The sequence below is a fragment of the Rhamphochromis longiceps genome, linkage group LG16, assembly GCF_057381845.1.
Source record: "Rhamphochromis longiceps isolate RC_006_pf linkage group LG16, R_longiceps_female_GT1.1, whole genome shotgun sequence".
Lineage (NCBI taxonomy): Eukaryota > Metazoa > Chordata > Actinopteri > Cichliformes > Cichlidae > Rhamphochromis > Rhamphochromis longiceps.
In genome coordinates, this window is record NC_140572.1 from 1,020,885 (window position 1) to 1,040,330 (window position 19,446).

A 19,446-nucleotide genomic window follows, 5' to 3' on the forward strand; every position below is an offset into this window, starting at 1 on the left:
AGGTGATTAATGCATAACCTCTCAATTTTAAATACACGTAAACACTGAGGGCTATCAGGAGGGGCTATGTGCTTACCTGCTGCTCTCTGGCAGGTAGCTCCATGCCCTCCTGGGTTTGAAATGCACCTTAGAACACACATGCATCAACACTACATATGAGCGGGCGGAGGGAGGTTTGGAGTCTTCTCTCACCCCCGTTCTCTGTGACCTGCTGGAGCGGGGGGGCTAGGAGGAGGAGTTGGCCGTCCGACTGGGGTCTGGAGTGTGGGGCCTCCCTGCTGCTGCGGAGTCGGGGCGGTCTGCTTCTCCCCACCGCAGGGAAAAGGGTAACACTACCTGGGTTTGGGTGCAGTTTCCCCCTCCAGGGGCAAGGGTACCTAGACCCGGAGCTTAGAGTACGCTTGGGTACTGTGATTGTGTGTACAGTGTCTCTCTATGTCTGTCTCCACGTTGGTTGAGTGTGGAGTAAGTGCATATGAGAGCATGAGGGTGAGAATGGATGTCTGTATCTGTGTGTGCCTGTATGTCTGTGTCTATATGTCAGGTTGGGTACCAAACACCACCTCTCTGGGGACATCTCAGGCCCTCCAAGGTTTGGAGGCCTATCTCCCCCACCACTCCCCCTGCCAGTGGCAGACGCCCTCAGACATCGGTGCGTTGGTGGTTCTTTGTGTCTGGGGATGGGCGTCCAGGTACACACCGGCTCACTCCTGGTGGCTGCTTATCGGGGCCTGGAGCCTGGGGCTCGCTCGGGCCACTTCGGGGGTGGGGTGCCCTCAGCCTCTCGGCCTGGGGCTCGGTCACTCTGGCACAGCTGGCTGCCAGTGGAGCTCACGGGCACGTCACTGCAACCCCCCCTGGCTTCTGCTCCGCAGCTGCTGAGTGACCCCTCATCTGGGACTCTCCTCAGCTCTTTCTGGGATAGTGGCGCGGCTGCCCCTCTGTTGGTCTTCCTTGGTCTCTTGTGTTCTGGGGGCCTCTGGATGTCTGGAGTCTTGATCTCCTCCATACCTGCTTCATGCCCTGGAGGACGGGGCTGTGGCCCGTAATTATACATAATTATAATAAAGGTCAATCAAATGGACCAATATGGCAAGGCCATGATGATCCACTTGGTAAAATAAATCCGCTTGGCATCTTTTTTGGCCTTAAGACAACAATTCTGATGGCTAAAGATCCAAACGGGACAACAACAAAAAAAACAAAACAAAAAAAAAGATTCATCATCTGAATCTCAGAAGAGTTAGTTAATTATAGTTGAAAGAAGGGGTCTTCACAAGATGACAGAAAAAGGAGTTTCCAGCAATAACAGCCAGCCCACCTCCACGTCCAGAAAGTTGTGGTGTGGTCAGACAAATACAATCTGCAGGGCACAGTTGATTAAAATGAGCAAATTCCATACTTCGCTACCAGGTTTAAGTTAGGAACATAAAATCCAGGTTATTCCTAATAAAAAGATCATTAAGAACAAATGCCTTGTTTGAGATTGAACACTTTAATAGGGTCATCTTAATTGGCGAGGCTGAAACATCTCTGGTTGGGGCTCAGGGGCCTGGTGCAGGTTTGCCCTGCACACTCCCGAGGACTTGCCGTGGGACAGTAAGACGGTCACTAACATGGGCTGGGAAAACTGGTCTCAAACACGGCATCCTTATGAAACTCGTGAGGAGAAGCCATGCGTTCAGCTAGAAGTCTGTTTTAGCTAAAACATCCAATGTTGGGAGCCACAAGCAGGATGCTAAATCAGCGTTATTCCTAAATTTCCATAATCTCACTCAGATGCCCACTACCTTGCTTCCTCCAGTGACTTTTTGTCGGGGAATGGTGGCTTTGGTTTCTCACACACAGCTGATTGCCCAAGTGGTGGAGGGAAGCCTCCAAAGTGTTTCCCATATTTATCCATCGACTTTATTGCTGATTTGATCTGAAATAAGGTGTTTCGATCATAAACGTAGGTAGCTATAATGTCATCCACAGAGAGCAGAAGAATAGGTAATACAACACAAAACAGAAGAATAGAGACCCTGACAGCAGCATTGCCGAACAAGGGCGCCATCTTGTCTTGTATCTTGAGAAGACTTTTGAATTGATTGCACATCAGGGAGACAGGATCAAGGTTACCATGGTGTATTAGATGTGTGTTGGTGTATTAGATGTGTGTGAGTGTCTGTCTGCAGTCATCTGTAAAGTCTTTGTTGTGGAGTCTGACAGCAGTTGGAAGGAAAGACCTGTGTAATCTGTCTGTCCCACATCGTGGGTGCCGCAGCCTGCCACTGCAGGAGCAGCTCAGTGCTGTCAGAGTCTCCTGCATGGGGTGAGAGTTGTTGTTGTCCAACTCGGATTACAGCTTAGCCACCATTCTCCTGTCACTCACCACCTCCACTGGGTCCAGAGGGCATCCTAGAACAGATCTGGCCCTCCGGATCAGCCTGTTAAGTCTCTTTCTGTCCCCAGCAGAGATGCTGCCGCCCCAGCAGACCACTTCACTCCAAAACACCTGAGTCTCTGCAGCAAGTAAAGCCTGCTCTGCCCTTTCCTGTAGTGGGCGTCCGAATTGTGAGTCCAGTCCAGTTTATTGTTCAGATGAACACCAAGGTACCTGTAGCTGTCCACAGTCTCAATGTCCATACCTTGAATGTTTAGTGGTTCCTTGGAGGATGTTTGTGCCTGTGGAAGTCTATCACCAGCTCCTTGGTTTTACTAGTGTTGATCTGCAGGTAGTTCAGCTGGCACCAGTCCACAAAGTCATGGGTCAGTTCTCTGTACTCCCGATCGTCCCCATCAATGATGAAGCCGACTATTGCAGAGTTGTAAGAGAACTTCTGCAGGAACCACTGGGTGGAGTTGTGGGAGAAGTCTGCAGTGTAGATGGTGAAGAGGAATGGAGCCAGAACCGTTCCCTGTGGGGCCCCCGTACTGCAGACGACCCTGTGCGACACACAGCCCTGAGTTCTCACATACTGTGGTTGGTTTTTGAGGTGTCCAGTATCCATGCTGTGAGGTGATGGTCCACTCCTGAGTTCTCCAGCTTGTCCTTCAGGACTGTGGGAAGAATGGTGTTAAAGGCACTGGAGAAATCAAAACACATGATTCTCACAGTGCTCCCGGCGGTCTCCAGGTGAGAGAGGGAACGATGCACGAGGTGAATGACGGCATTATCCACTCCAATTGCAGGCTGGTAGGAAGTGGGTCCAGTGATGAGCTCACCAGGGGCCAAAGCTGAACCAGGACCAACCGCTCCAGGGTCTTCATCAGGTGGGATGTAAGAGCCACCGTAGCTGCAGCAAAAAGAGTGCTGCAGTGGTTATTATTATATTTGCATGCTTCCAGCTCCCGTTTCAGCTCGGTGACAGCTCGTAATTTTCCACTCCCCTCTTTCTCGCTCACAGACACATAACGGGTATGTCAGTCCATTCTCCTTGCAGTACAGAATACACTGCCCATGAGGCTACATTCTTTACGGCTGTGCATGTAACACTCTGCCTGTTGCCTTCATATTAAATCATTTAAAAAAAAATATTATACACACACACACACATATATATATATATATATATATATATATATATATATATATATATATATATATATATATCTTTGTACGTTTTGTGTTTTGTTTTGTGTGCGATCAGTCAAGCGAATAACATCTTCAGCAGACATGATCTTCTTAAGATCGGAGTGAGTTACCGTGTGAGCGTGACCATGGAATTTATCCACTCACACAAAATACCAGAGGAAGTAGCGAGGAGACCGGGTGCTCCTTGGATTACTATCCCGGCGGGAGGAAGACGCAGACGGCGACGAGAGAGAAGGAGGAAGCGAGGATGCCGGGCTGGCGTGCTAACCAGGCTAAGGAGGAAGCCTTTTAGACCACCACTCCCGAGTCTATATCTCTCGAATGTCAGATCCTTGGCGAACAAGATGGACGAACTAAGGTTACAAATAACAATGGACAATCACATCAAAAACTCATGTATTCGTCTGATCACTGAGTCCTGGCTGCATCAGTCCATTCCGGACTCTGCTATTGAGCTAGCAGGCTACACCGCACAGCGCCAGGACACAACAAACAATTCCGGTAAGAGAAAAGGAGGGGGAATCTGTATATACGTGAATAACAGCTGGTGTACTAATACAGTGATCATAGACCGTCACTGTTCTCCGGACATAGAATATCTGACTATCAAATGCAGGCCCATCTATCTTCCACGGGAGTTCACTGTTGTGGTAATAACAACTGTTTACATACCGCCAGATGCAAATACTAATGTGGCACTAGCGCTTTTGCACACGAACATCAACAGTAGACTCAATAAATACCCTGACGCAGTGCACATTATAGCGGGTGATTTTAATCAGGTGGATTTAAAAACAGCTATTCCTAATTTTCACCAGCATGTGAAGTGTGCCACGAGAGGGGCTAACACCTTAGATAAAGTCTATTCCAACATCAAGAAGGGCTACAGGGCAAGACCCTTACCACATCTGGGCCAATCTGACCATTTATCCCTGCTCCTAATTCCTGCATATGCCCCAATCAGGAAAACTGCGTCGGCCATCACTAAAACTGTAACAACATGGCCAGAGGGCGCTCCTCAACAGCTACAGGACTGCTTTGACAGAACCAACTGGAATATCTTCCAACATCAAGACCTGGAAATGTTCACAAACAGTGTTCTCTGTTACATCAAACACTGTATAGATACTGTCACAGTGGACAAGCAGATCCGGGTTTACACCAACCAAAAGCCATGGATGACCCGGGAAGTCCAGCAGCTGTTAAAAGAGAGGAACAGCGCCTTCAGGTCCGGAAGCAGGGAGAGCTACAGCAGAGCTAGAGCCAACCTGAGAAAAGGCATTAAGAAGGCCAAGGCGGACTATAGGAAGAAGATCGAGAACCACCTGGAGAGTAAGAACAGCCGGCTGGTGTGGCAGGGTGTTCAGCAGCTGACAAACTACAAGTCCAAATCAGGTATGGCTGAAGGTGACCCAGCGTTGGCGGAGGAGCTGAACATCTTCTTCACACGCTTTGAGGCCACTGCACCCTATGTCTCAGAGGAACAGCTGGATCATACAGCCCACAGCAGCAGTACCATCTTCACTCTGGAGGAGCATGAAGTGAGGCGCACCCTGCGGGCTGTTAACCCGAGGAAGGCAGCTGGCCCAGATGGTGTACCAGGACGTGTGCTGAGAGACTGCGCAGACCAGCTTGCCTATATTTTCACCAGGATTTTTAACCAATCCCTTGAACAGTCAAACGTCCCACCTTGCCTCAAGACCTCCACCATAATACCCTTGCCCAAGAAATCTCATATCTCTAGCCTAAATGACTATAGACCAGTGGCATTAACCCCGGTTGTGATGAAGTGCTTTGAGAAACTGGTGCGTTACCACATCACAGCAGCCCTACCCAGCAGCCTTGACCCACACCAGTTTGCCTACAGAGCAAATCGATCGACAGAGGACGCCATAGCAACAGCACTCAATGTAGCATTAACACATCTGGAGAGACAAGGAAGCTATGTGCGCATGCTCTTTGTGGATTATAGCTCGGCATTTAACACCATTCTTCCATACAAACTGGACGCCAAGCTAAAAGACCTGGGGCTTCCTCACAGCACTTGTAAGTGGATTAATAGCTTCCTCACCGACCGCAGACAGAGAGTGAGAGTGGGACGTTATACATCTCCAGCCCTAAATCTAAGCACTGGGTCGCCACAGGGCTGCGTGCTTAGTCCACTGCTCTACTCGCTTTATACACACGACTGCACCCCCGCCCACCAGATCAACACCATTGTAAAGTTCGCAGATGACACTACTGTGGTGGGGCTCATATCTGGGGGTGATGAGTCTGCCTACAGAGATGAGGTGGAGAGGCCGTCTTCATGGTGCAAGGATAACAACCTTCTCCTAAACACGAAAAAGACTAAAGAACTCATAATTGACTACAGAAGACATAAGACAGAAATCCAACCACTAATCATCAGCGACGACTATGTGGAGAGGGTGGCGGACTTCCGCTTCTTGGGAGTCAGCATAGAGGGAAACCTATCCTGGAGTGTGAATACCTCTGAGCTACTGAAAAAGACACAACAGAGACTGTACTTTTTGAGAGTGCTTAGGAAGAACAACATCACACAGAGACTGATGGTGTCTTTCTATAGAGCCTCCATCGAAAGTATACTAACGTACTGCATAGGCATATGGTACGCTAGCTGCACAGTGGCTCAGAGGAAAGCACTCCAGGGGGTAATCAACGCTGCCCAAAGGACAATCGGTTGCCCTCTCCTCAAACTGAAAGACCTACACAGTTCCCGCTGCCTCAAAAGAGCCCATAACATCATAAAGGACACCACACACCCTGGACACTCCATGTTCGAACTGCTGCCTTCAGGTAAACGGTATAGAACAACATACACAAGGACTAACAGACTCAAACACAGTTTCTACCCAATTGCAATATCATGTCTCAATGCTACTAAAAGTAGATGACTTTCATTGCCCCTGCTGTCATTTGTGCCCTTGATGTTGGAATGTTTTCAAACATGTTTTGTTGGATGCCCTAACAGATTGACTGAGTGATTGATTGTCTGAGTGATACATCAACTAGGTTGTATGTTGAGTGTATGTATGGGGCCTGAGGCCTGGATTGCTTGGGTGTATTCATGAGAATACTGTATTTTTTTATATATACATATGTATTTTTATCTTTTATATCCTATCTATTATAGTTTTTAAGTATCTATCTTTCGTGATGTTGCATTGACCAGAGACATCTTTCAATTTCATTGTACTTGTGACAATGACAATAAAGAATATTCATTCATATATATATACACATAAAAAAAAACACCCAGCACGCCCCTGCGGGCGGTTTATCCTTCAAGCTCGGGTCCTCTACCAGAGGCCTGGGAGCTTGAGGGTCCTGCGCAGTATCTTAGCTGTTCCCAGGACTGCGCTCTTCTGGACAGAGATCTCCGATGTTATTCCCGGGATCTGCTGGAGCCACTCACCTAGCTTGGGAGTCACCGCACCTAGTGCTCCGATTACCATGGGGACCACCGTTACCTTCACCCTCCACATCCTCTCGAGCTCTTCTCTGAGCCCTTGGTATTTCTCCAGCTTCTCGTGTTCCTTCTTCCTGATATTGCTGTCATTCGGAACCGCTACATCGATCACTACGGCCATCTTCTTCTGTTTGTCTACCACCACTATGTCCGGTTGGTTAGCCACCACCATTTTGTCCGTCTGTATCTGGAAGTCCCACAGGATCTTAGCTTGGTCATTCTCCATCACCCTTGGGGGCATCTCCCATTTTGACCTTGGGACTTCCAGGTTATACTCGGCACAGATGTTCCTGTACACTATGCCGGCCACGTGGTTATGGCGTTCCATGTATGCCTTGCCTGCTAGCATCTTGCACCCTGCTGTTATGTGTTGGATTGTCTCTGGGGCATCTTTACACAGCCTGCACCTGGGGTCTTGCCTGGTGTGATAGACCCCAGCCTCTATGGATCTTGTGCTCAGAGCTTGTTCTTGTGCTGCCATGATTAGTGCCTCTGTGCTGTCTTTCAGTCCAGCTTTGTCCAGCCACTGGTAGGATTTCTGGATATCAGCCACCTCCTCTATCTGCCGGTGGTACATACCGTGCAGGGGCCTGTCCTTCCATGATGGTTCCTCGTCTCCCTCCTCTTTCTTGGGTTTCTGCTGCCTGAGGTATTCACTGAGCACTCGGTCAGTTGGGGCCATCTTCCCAATGTATTCTTGGATGTTCGTTGTCTCATCCTGGACTGTGGTGCTGACACTCACCAGTCCCCGGCCCCCTTCCTTCCGCTTAGCGTACAGCCTCAGGGTGCTGGACTTGGGGTGAAACCCTCCATGCATGGTAAGGAGCTTTCTTTTCTTTATGTCAGTGGCTTCTATCTCCTCCTTTGGCCAGCCTATTACCCCAGCAGGGTACCTGATCACGGGCAGGGCGTACGTGTTGATGGCCCGGATCTTGTTCTTACCATTCAGCTGACTCCTCAGGACTTGCCTGACCCTCTGCAGGTACTTGGTGGTTGCAGCCTTTCTAGCGGCCTCTTCATGGTTCCCATTTGCCTGCGGGATCCACAGGTACTTGTAACTGTCCTCTATGTCTGCAATGTTGCCTTCTGGTAGTACAATCCCCTCAGTTCTGACTACCTTCCCTCTCTTTGTTACCATTCGACTACACTTCTCCAGTCCGAACGACATTCCAATGTCATTGCTGTATAGCCTGGTAGTGTGGATCAGTGAATCGATGTCTCGTTCACTCTTGGCATACAGCTTTATGTCATCCATGTACAGGAGGTGGCTGACAACTGCTCCATTCCGTAGTCGGTATCCGTAGCCAGTCTTGTTAATGATCTCACTGAGGGGGTTCAGGCCTATGCAGAACAGCAGTGGGGACAGAGCATCTCCTTGGTAGATCCCGCACTTGATGGTGACTTGTGCTATGGGCTTGGAGTTGGCCTCTAGTGTTGTACGCCACATCCCCATTGAGTTCCTGATGAAGGCTCTTAGGGTCCTGTTGATCTTGTACAACTCTTCATACTGGAGACCCTTTCTTGGATATCTGCCACTGTGATGGTTACTGGACCCTGTTCAGGGAGGTCGCTATGGTCTGCCCTCAGATCCACTAGCCACTGAGCATTGCCGTTATGGGTTGCGTCCTTCTCCCATATGCTCTTCCAGTATTGCTCCGTCTCCAGCCTTGGTGGTGCGCTTATTGTTCCCTTGCCACTGAGAGTACACCTTTGCTGGTTCTGTGGAGAACAGCTGGTTTATTCTCCTGCCTTCTATCTCTCTGGTGTACCTCCTCAAGCGGCTGGCCAAGGCTGTGAGTCTTTGCTTGGCAGTTTCCAAGGCCTCAGGTATGGACAGTTTGCTGTATTTCTTATGCACCTTCTTTGCCGCACCTTTCTGCAACTCCGTTAGTTGGCTAACCTCCCTCCGTGCTACTTTGATCTTCCCCTCTAGCCTCCTTCTCCATGGAGGGTACTGCCCCTTGTGGCTGTTCAACTTGTAGCCAAGCATCTCACAGATCACTGCTGCCGTAATGTAGATCAGCTTGAAAGAAGGGACTGCTTTTAAATCAAAGGAACTGTAAAAATTATGAAGTTAAAAGCACCAAAGATTCAGAAATAATGCAGATATATTCCTCTAGTGATAACCTGCGAACACTTTCACTGTCCCTCTGGAGGTGTGCAGGTTTGCGTTTAAATTAGCTCATGCATATTTGTGAGAAACTTTATAGTTATCTCAGTGAGTTTCTCCTAGACTCGAAATAGTCTACCTGTCTCTTTATTTACCTTTAATTTTTTTTTCATTTTGACTTGCCTGAATGTTTGAATCAGAGTTCAAATTTTTCTCTGCTTTCATCTTCCGAGAGTTTACCCCTCTGAGATCTGAACAGTCTCATTGCTGTTCTTCTTTTTGAGGCAAGCAATGATGTCAGTTACTGAAAGAGGATCAGATTTTATAGCTCTCATACTGCTTCATCAGTACCCAGCACATATTCTTCAATTGAAGAACAACATGGCACTCACTCCGCAGAGGCTCGTACATAATGAAAAATATGCAGCAGTTGAGCATCAAGGTCATTGTCGAATAGGATTTCTCAAGAGGGCTGAAAAGTCATCTACAGAGTGAGCAAATAAGGCCAGGTGGCTGATGAACTCCAGGAATAGTTTGACAAACCCTATCGCCAGTGACAAATTAAAGTGTCAGCGGCCGGCCTGTGTGGCATCACATTACCTGTGTTATTCTGTGATAAGTCTCATTGCCGAGCCAGCAGCACATGGTCGTCTGGAAAACAGCCTGAGACAGCTATGAAGACAGAGGTACAGTAACAGGAGACCTGGGCAGATGCTTGTCGCTGAGTATTGATTGGACCAGACGTCCAGACGACTTTAACAGCCACTGACGCAGGCTGTCGAGCTAGAGTGGAAGCTACCTCTTCTTAGCTCCCACGTCAAACTGAAAAGAAACTTGAATAAAATGTGCAGTTATGTATTGTTACATAGCATCAGCTAATATGCTAATGTTTCCTGGGGACATATAGCCTATTTACACATTCATATTCAAAGGTACTGAGCAGCCATTATGTTAGTTTGTGACACAGGCAGCTTTTACAATACATTTTCATGTAGTACTATTGCACATACTGTGTTTTCTAGATAACAGCTAACTGCTATCATTATACCAAAGAAGCTGGAAGAGTTATTATCCTATGTGTACCACTTAAGGTTGTTTGGAAGTAACATTCACGATTACTCATAGGAAAAGTAGTTTATCATACACCGTGGTCTTTAAACACAGTTTAAAGTTTAACGAGTCAGCTGTTGTTACACTTGCTGTTGTAATAAGTTAACACGTAGCCTCAGATTTTGAGATGTTTGTGATTGGACTGATCCTGTGTCTTCATTTATGTTATAGGAGAATTGTGAGTAGGGCTGAGAATGCTCCCAGGGATGTTAGTGGTGTGATTGCATGGAAAATGTAAGACTGATGCAAATGTTGACATGGTACCTCAAACTACATTGATTTAAATTCTAATGTCTTGTTCTTTATCTCTGAAATGATATGGAGAGTCATCACACCACTTATCTCTATGGACCATGCCAGTGATTTTCTCTTTAGTCTTCATAAAACACCAGAAATGGTGAATGTAGCGTGTCTACTCTAAATCTAGTTCAAAAAAATTAAACGGGGAACATAGAAAATATTTTAAATCGCAAGCTTCTATTTCTGCTGTTTCTTTGCTGACTTGCATTATGAGACTTTGTAAAATTATAAGACATGAAAAGAAATTTGTATCACCTTTAACATAGTATTAAGGTGACACAAAATACAGGGAGTGCAGAATTATTAGGCAAGTTGTATTTTTGAGGAATAATTTTATTATTGAACAACAACCATGTTCTCAGTGAACCCAAAAAACTCATTAATATCAAAGCTGAATGTTCTTGGAAGTAGTTTTTAGTTTGTTTTTAGTTTTAGCTATTTTAGGGGGATATCTGTGTGTGCAGGTGACTATTACTTTGCATAATTATTAGGCAACTTAACAAAAAACAAATATATACCCATTTCAATTATTTATTTTTACCAGTGAAACCAATATAACATCTCCACATTCACAAATATACATTTCTGACATTAAAAAACAAAAAAACAAATCAGCGACCAATATAGCCACCTTTCTTTGCAAGGACACTCAAAAGCCTGCCATCCATGGATTCTGTCAGTTCCTTTGATTTAAAAGTTTGTACATTTTTAAGCTGTGACATATTAACAAACACAAGTGTTATAAATGCATTTTCATGATTTGCATGTAATTAGAGCAAAGTCCATCCAAAGTCCAACCGTTCCCTGAAACAGTGCAACAATTCCCTGAAAGTGACTTGAAAGTATAAAACAAAAGCCTGAGACAAATGCAAGCACTCTTGATGAACTCTTATGTGTATATGAGGAAGAACAGTTGTCATTTGTCTTTTTATGTTTGTTTATGTCTTTGACATAGATTCACAGTATGGACCCAAACCTATAAACACTCTCTACAATGTGAAAACTGTGAGAGGTTTTTTTTTGTACACTGAATTTTCAAACTTTGCCTGGCCTCCATCCAGTGTCCAGAGGTTTGCAAACAAAAACGTCTTTAAAGAAATTGCAAAAGAGGTCCATATTTACTTTCCCTAAAAGGATCCATTAGCCAACCTGAGAGTTGTAATACACACTTCCCTAAAGCTTAAACTTGGACCAGGGGTCAGTTGAGGGCCGTAGGCTGCAGGGCTCGAAGGTATACAAGAAAGAAACATGCCTGCTTCACCAAAGGGCATTCTGAAATTATTAAACTCTAACCTGTGTCAGGGTTCCTGGGTCGTTGACCCAGTGATTTCAGTTTGTTCATGTTCAGTTTAGTTCGCCACATTAATGTTCTCACTTCCTGTTTTTCCCCCGTGTCAGCTTGTCTCCCATGTCATTAGTCAGATTATGTTCAGCCCTGTACTCACCTGTTTCCAATCATTGTCATCATTCAACCTGTGTATTTAAGTTCCTCGGTTTCACCAGTTCTCTGTCGTGTCATTGATGTTATGTCGTCGTCTCCGTCTGTATGTTCAGCTAGTCAGCCAGCCATTCTTCCAGTCTTTCAGCCAGCCAGCCACTCCATCGTTCCTGCTTTATTCATTCACCCTCCAATAAATCTTCTTCATTTCTGCACCGTGAGTCCAGCGTTTGGGTCATCTCTTCCATGCCTCCACACACAACCTCTGACAACCTGAAGTCATCTAGCATAGCTTTAAATTCCAATTTAACATGTTCAGTCATTTTTTGATTGCAGTGCAGTGCTATGTGTTGCACCCCAATCGACAGCTAAAAGCCTATACACAAATGAGGACTTTCTGTAGCAGAGGAATGAGGAAGATTCACTTTAATCTCCATGACTTTACTTCCTTGCTTCTGTCCCAGGGATTTGGTACTACAGATCTCTGTTTTCTATACAAAAGAAAAAAAAAAAAAAAGAAAGAAAGAAGGGACTGCTATCACAGCTAGAGATTGACGAGGTACACACACACACACACACACACACACACACACACACACACACACACACATATATATATATATATATATATATATATATATATATATATATATATATATATATATATATATATATATACCAGAGGCGCAAAACACCAGCTACTGGTAGACAGAACAATCAGCCGAGACTGCAAGACCAGACTGACCAACCTGTGCACTGCCTGGATTGATTACAAGAAGGCCTATGACTCAATGCCCCACAGCTGGATACTGGAATGCCTAGAATTGTACAAGATCAATGGGACCCTAAGAGCCTTCATCAGGAACTCAATGGGGATGTGGCGTACAACACTAGAGGCCAACTCCAAGCCCATAGCACAAGTCACCATCAAGTGCGGGATCTACCAAGGAGATGCTCTGTCCCCACTGCTGTTCTGCATAGGCCTGAACCCCCTCAGTGAGATCATTAACAAGACTGGCTACGGATACCGACTACAGAACGGAGCAGTTGTCAGCCACCTCCTGTACATGGATGACATCAAGCTGTATGCCAAGAGTGAACGAGACATCGATTCACTGATCCACACTACCAGGCTATACAGCAATGACATTGGAATGTCGTTCGGACTGGAGAAGTGTAGTCGGATGGTAACAAAGAGAGGGAAGGTAGTCAGAACTGAGGGGATTGAACTACCAGAAGGCAACATTGCAGACATAGAGGACAGTTACAAGTACTTGGGGATCCCACAGGTGAATGGGAACCATGAAGAGGCCGCTAGAAAAGCTGCAACCACCAAGTACCTGCAGAGGGTCAGGCAAGTCCTGAGGAGTCAGCTGAATGGTAAGAACAAGATCCGGGCCATCAACACGTACGCCCTGCCCGTGATCAGGTACCCTGCTGGGGTAATAGGCTGGCCAAAGGAGGAGATAGAAGCCACTGACATAAAGACAAGAAAGCTCCTTACCATGCATGGAGGGTTTCACCCCAAATCCAGCACCCTGAGGCTGTACGCTAAGCGGAAGGAAGGGGGCCGGGGACTGGTGAGTGTCAGCACCACAGTCCAGGATGAGACAACGAACATCCAAGAATACATTAGGAAGATGGCCCCAACTGACCGAGTGCTCAGTGAATACCTCAGGCAGCAGAAACCCAAGAAAGAGGAGGGAGACGAGGAACCATCATGGAAGGACAGGCCCCTGCACGGTATGTACCACCGGCAGATAGAGGAGGTGGCTGATATCCAGAAATCCTACCAGTGGCTGGACAAAGCTGGACTGAAAGACAGCACAGAGGCACTAATCATGGCAGCACAAGAACAAGCTCTGAGCACAAGATCCATAGAGGCTGGGGTCTATCACACCAGGCAAGACCCCAGGTGCAGGCTGTGTAAAGATGCCCCAGAGACAATCCAGCACATAACAGCAGGGTGCAAGATGCTAGCAGGCAAGGCATACATGGAACGCCATAACCAAGTGGCCGGCATAGTGTACAGGAACATCTGTGCCGAGTATAACCTGGAAGTCCCGAGGTCAAAATGGGAGATGCCCCCAAGGGTGGTGGAGAATGACCGAGCTAAGATCCTGTGGGACTTCCAGATACAGACGGACAAAATGGTGGTGGCTAACCAACCGGACATAGTGGTGGTAGACAAACAGAAGAAGATGGCCGTAGTGATCGATGTAGCGGTTCCGAATGACAGCAATATCAGGAAGAAGGAACACGAGAAGCTGGAGAAATACCAAGGGCTCAGAGAAGAGCTCGAGAGGATGTGGAGGGTGAAGGTAACGGTGGTCCCCGTGGTAATCGGAGCACTAGGTGCGGTGACTCCCAAGCTAGGCGAGTGGCTCCAGCAGATCCCAGGAACAACATCGGAGATCTCTGTCCAGAAGAGCGCAGTCCTGGGAACAGCTAAGATACTGCGCAGGACCCTCAAGCTCCCAGGCCTCTGGTAGAGGACCCGAGCTTGAAGGATAAACCGCCCGCAGGGGCGTGCTGGGTGTTTTATATATATATATATATATATATTCATGTCATTATGAGACATGAGATTGAGAACCAGTAGTGATGTGCGATACCACTGATTTCCTGATCCGATACCAAGTAATATTCAGGGTGGTATCGACGATACTGATCCGATACCAATACTTTGTACAAAAACCTTAATATTTCATTGTATTTCATATATAATTGCATTATGTAATTGTAATAATAATATAATAATATAGCTTCATAATGATTACAGGACATCAGACTACTTGTTCTTATTGCTTAATAATGCAGAATAATCATATAGAAATAAAAAACCTGAAGGTGTGCGCTATTTGAACACGTTTCCTGCCTGCAGCACTAAAGGACTCCGTGAGAGACGTCTGTCTCGCCGTAGCAGCACCTGTCCCTCTCCTCCTGTTCAGTTCACCTCAACATACGCTCATCATATTCTGTGATATGATTTACTCTGAGCACGCTAATGGCGCATGCGCACTCACAAAGGAACCTTCTGACCAACTTTACACAAACATCACATTGGGGAGACATGTCAGAAAGGTAGGCTGATAGGAAAAAAACGACGAAAATACATAACATGAGGTGAGAGGAGGAGAACAAAAACTCCACTCAGACTGAGCTCCTAGTGGGAGAACAGTTTGATAACAGAAAAAACACCTCAGCACAAAAAGCACATGACTATCAATACACCATAGAAACACAAGACAAGCAACAGGGGCGGGTAAAGGGTAAGATAGAGCCGGTGTAGACAGCGCATCCGGTCCTGCAGCATGTCTGCGCTGGTCCAGTCGACCGCCATCTTCCCCGGGAGGGGACAAGCATCGAAGGCGTTTGGAAAGGGAGGGGGGATGAGTGTGTGCATATCAGTGTATGTGTGTGTGTGTCCAGAGTGCAGCTGAGACAGTGTCCTTCGCCCTGCCAGGCTAAGTAAACACTCTGCCAGCCAACCCAGGTGGCCTTGCATGGAATGGGGGGAACAGTCTAAACACAGTCGTTATCAGGGTGTTGTTGTTCAGCTCCAGCCTTGAGGCCGCAGCTGGCGCCGAAGGGGTCTCCGCATGAAGTGATGATGGCTTTTACTTTAGTGCGAACAACTCATATGAATTTCAAAGCTGTTCTAACAGTCCAACACTGGTCTCTCAATCTCCCGTTGGAGAGCTGCCAGCTTTCTATGATGTTATCCAAACTTACGTTCTGTGATGTTGTCATTCTTTTTGCCCAAAGAGCAGGTTCTGAGAATTCACGACCGCAGTGCACTTCCCCAAGATGTGATCGAATTTGCACTCAAAGGTGTTGTTCCAGCGAGCCCCTCCAGATGTAATCCAGTTTTTCACTCAGAGGTCTTGTTCTGAGTATTCACGGCAACTGTGCGTTCTCCAAGATCTTCTCCGTGCTGCACGCCTCATCCCATCATTTCAATCCCAGCGGGCAGCCTTGTGGGGGGTTTGAACAGCCGGTTCCACTTGATTAATTCTTTGATAAGTCAGGGCCAAGCCAGCGCCGATCAGCAAGAACCCTGTTACCATGGTTCCGAATAGGTAGATATCTTCAGCGCTCAGGCTCACCCGAGCCCCGACTTCTCGTTGAGAAGGGGGTGTCAATTGCATTTAGGGACCAGTTGATCAAATCCATAATTCCTCTTTTAGGTTTTAGAGAACAGACTGTGAGAGAGTGTTCCAGGGAAAAGTAAGTACAAGTTAGCTTGGCGAAACTCCAAAAGCTGGCCACTGTCCTTGACCCATGCAGGTAAATAAAACTATTTTTTAACTTATTGTTACTGTTTCTTCAAAAAGCTCTATAGTTGACAATTATTGTGGAGATTAATATAGACTTTCCTGAACTGTCTACTACAGGTTTGTGACTGAGCTTCTTGGAGGTGAGACATACTTTTCATATTCAGTGGTCTTACCTGCTTTCTGCCACCTGCATCACACCTTGGAGTTGTCCCACCCCCCATGTCCATGTCTATTATTTGATTCTGTCACCCACTAAAATCCTTTTGAATAAAAAAAAAAAGGATTTGTGCTTTGAGGCAATTTTTTTTGAGCGATTAACTGCGATTAATCAAGATTAATTCATTACGAAGCCTGTAATTAATAAGATTGTTTTTTAATTGAGTCCCACCCCTGCTTTTTACATATTTCTATCACTTAGTACTATTTCTGCTTCTGAAGGTGTGGCATTTAATAAAAAGGGGAGGACAAAGATATATGCTGTATGACACAGAATATGATTAGCAGCTCGCCTCACTGTGATGATGGAGGAACCTGAACTCTGCTTTCCAAAACTCCTTAATATCTCCTGCAGGAGGCCAAAGCGTCCTCACTTTGAGATCATGCTAACTTACATTCTGCTCTCCTTCATTTCTTTGCTTACTGTGATTCTTAACCTGCTGGTCATTATCTCCATCTCACACTTCAGGTATGAAAATGTTTCATTATCTCCAAATATTGAATAATTATTTTAATAGTTTAGTTAATTGTGCTGTGTAGCAACATAGCAGTAATAGTAATTAAAACCATAATATGATCTGTATCTACAAGTAAGAGTAGACCTTTTTTTAATGAAGTGCATTTCTATTTCAGTTTTTGTTGTATGTGCATCCACATGCATTTTTTGATGCAGGAAACTAAATATGATGCTCCTTTTTCTCTCCAGGCAGCTCCACACCCCCACCAACTTCCTCCTTCTCTCTCTGGCTGTCGCTGATTTCTTTGTAGGTCTCCTTATGTTCTTTCAAATAGTGCTCATCGATGGATGCTGGTTCCTCGGTGACATCATGTGCACTCTGTATCAGTATCTAGCATTCATTATTACTTCAGCCTCAGTAGGAACCATGGTGATCATATCTGCTGATAGGTATTTGGCTATTTGTTACCCTCTGCATTACTCCACCCAAATCACACAACAAAGAGTTAATATATGTATAAGTTTGTGTTGGTTTTTTTCTGTGATCTTTCAGAGTTTGATTGTGAAGGATAACTTGAAACAACCAGGAAGGTATAACTCCTGCATTGGAGAGTGTGTCTTTGTCGTTAACTACATTGCTGGGCTTTTTGATCTTTTGTTTTCCTTCATTGTTCCCATTACTGTGATTGTAGTTCTGTATCTGAGAGTGTTTGTGGTGGCTGTGTCTCAGGCTCGTGCCATGAGGTGTCAACTTGCAGTCACTCACCAGCGATCAGTTACAGTAACTGTTACGAAATCGGAGCTGAAAGCAGCCTGGACTCTTGGTGTTGTTGTAGTTGTGTTTCTTATATGCATGTGCCCATATTACTGCGTTGCTCTCACAGGCCAAGATAACTTCCTAAATGCTTCATCTGCTGCCTTTGTAATTTGTTTGGTGTACTTTAACTCTTGCCTAAACCCTATCATTTATGTCTTTTTTTATCCCTGGTTCAGAAAGTCAATCAAACTTATTGCTACTCTTCAAATACTGCAGCCTGACTCCCGTGAGACTAACATGCATTAAGAACACTTTTTAAAACCGTACCCATAAACAGGACAATGTACTTAGTCACAATGAAGACTTGAAAGTTCAGATAAAGCAATATGTTGGCAAACATATTTATATATGTATCTGCTTCCACATGAGTACTTGCAATTACAAAAAAAACAGTTTCCTGGTACTTTGTACTCTAAATTAAGATAAAATACTTTCTCGAGCACTTTCTGTGACCGCAGACATTAGCATATACATTTTATTTTGTAATGTTTTCATAGGCTTGAAGGACAGCCATCAACAATATTAGGAAGTAATGTTTTAAAAAACAAGTAAAAAAAAAAACAGTTAAACAATGTTTTTTCTTGCATTTCTTGCATTTTAGATTCTTAAAAATAGCCACTTTTGCCTGCTCACTGCCGGTCAAAAGTTTTTGCACATAATTTTTCCTTTTTTGTTATTGAATATTATGCAGTTTAATGTCTCATTGCACTCTGAAATGAAAGCATGGTACAACTAAGTTATTGGGATTAAAAAAGAAATCATGGAATTAGTTTATAGACCAAAATGTATTCTAAACTTTTGACTCATTAAAGTACCCCCCTTTGGCAAATATAACAGCTGAACACACCCGTTGCTGTAGGATGAAACCCCGATTAACTAGGTGTATATTGCGGGTATTGCATGGCGCTGCAGAATGCTGTGGTAGCTGTTTTGGTTCAGGGTGCTTCTCACTCTGTAAATCACCAACCCTAGATGGAGCAAATAGCCCCAAACCATCCATTTGCAGCATTCCAACGGTGGTGTTTCATGGCTGAGACAAGCCTCTTTGTCTTATCCTGACATCATACCAGTGGTTTTCTTGCTGCAACTTGTCCTGTCAAATCTGCAGCTCAGTCTTCTCTTCACAGTTGAAACTGAGACTTGCTCATGTTGGGATTCAGAGATTCTTTTATTGCTACCATATAATTTGCCTTATGAAGAATGTATTAATAACATGTTTCACAGTATCATTTATCAGTAATATTTCCTACAGGGTTTATATTGCATTGAATATGTCTGTCATCACATTGACCTTTCTATTCTTACAGGTTGAGTTTATTTTATACACAATGCATAAATGTGCTTGGTTAGAGTTGATGTTCCATTCTAGAAGGTTTTAAGCTTCACTGGCGTGACTGTCCAGATGATACATGTTGAGAGGAGATGAGAACATAGCAGGTTAATTGCATGCACGCTTACGATACACATATTAATCTAGTAGCAGGTCTGAGTGAAGGCCTAAGCGTCTTCTACTTCAGTTTGAGACTGGCTGCAAAGTACTCTACTTAGTGATTAATGACGAGGGTCCATTATTAGCTCTCAGAGATGCTAAGACCTGAAGTTATTACCTTAAAAGGCAAGCAATGTAGAAAAGAGAAGTTATATGTCGGTT

General features: G+C 45.2%; 1 protein-coding gene across 1 annotated transcript; it reads left to right on the plus strand.

The window, feature by feature from the left end:
* The first annotated feature begins 16,823 nt into the window (after window positions 1–16,823).
* On the plus strand, window positions 16,824–18,041 carry LOC146650336 (trace amine-associated receptor 13c-like). Its single transcript, XM_085385142.1, has 2 exons — window positions 16,824–16,990; window positions 17,228–18,041. Exons 1-2 carry the CDS (start codon window positions 16,824–16,826, stop codon window positions 18,039–18,041), a joined length of 981 nt encoding a protein of 326 aa, XP_085241268.1.
* Window positions 18,042–19,446: the final 1,405 nt, after the last annotated feature.

Coding starts and splice junctions, on each gene's coding strand:
- LOC146650336 (XM_085385142.1), top strand. CDS start 16,824: ATGATGGAGGAACCTGAACTCTGCTTTCCAAAACTCCTTAATATCTCC. Junction 16,991..17,227: donor ATCTCCATCTCACACTTCAG/GTATGAAAATGT, acceptor TTTTCTCTCCAG/GCAGCTCCACACCCCCACCA.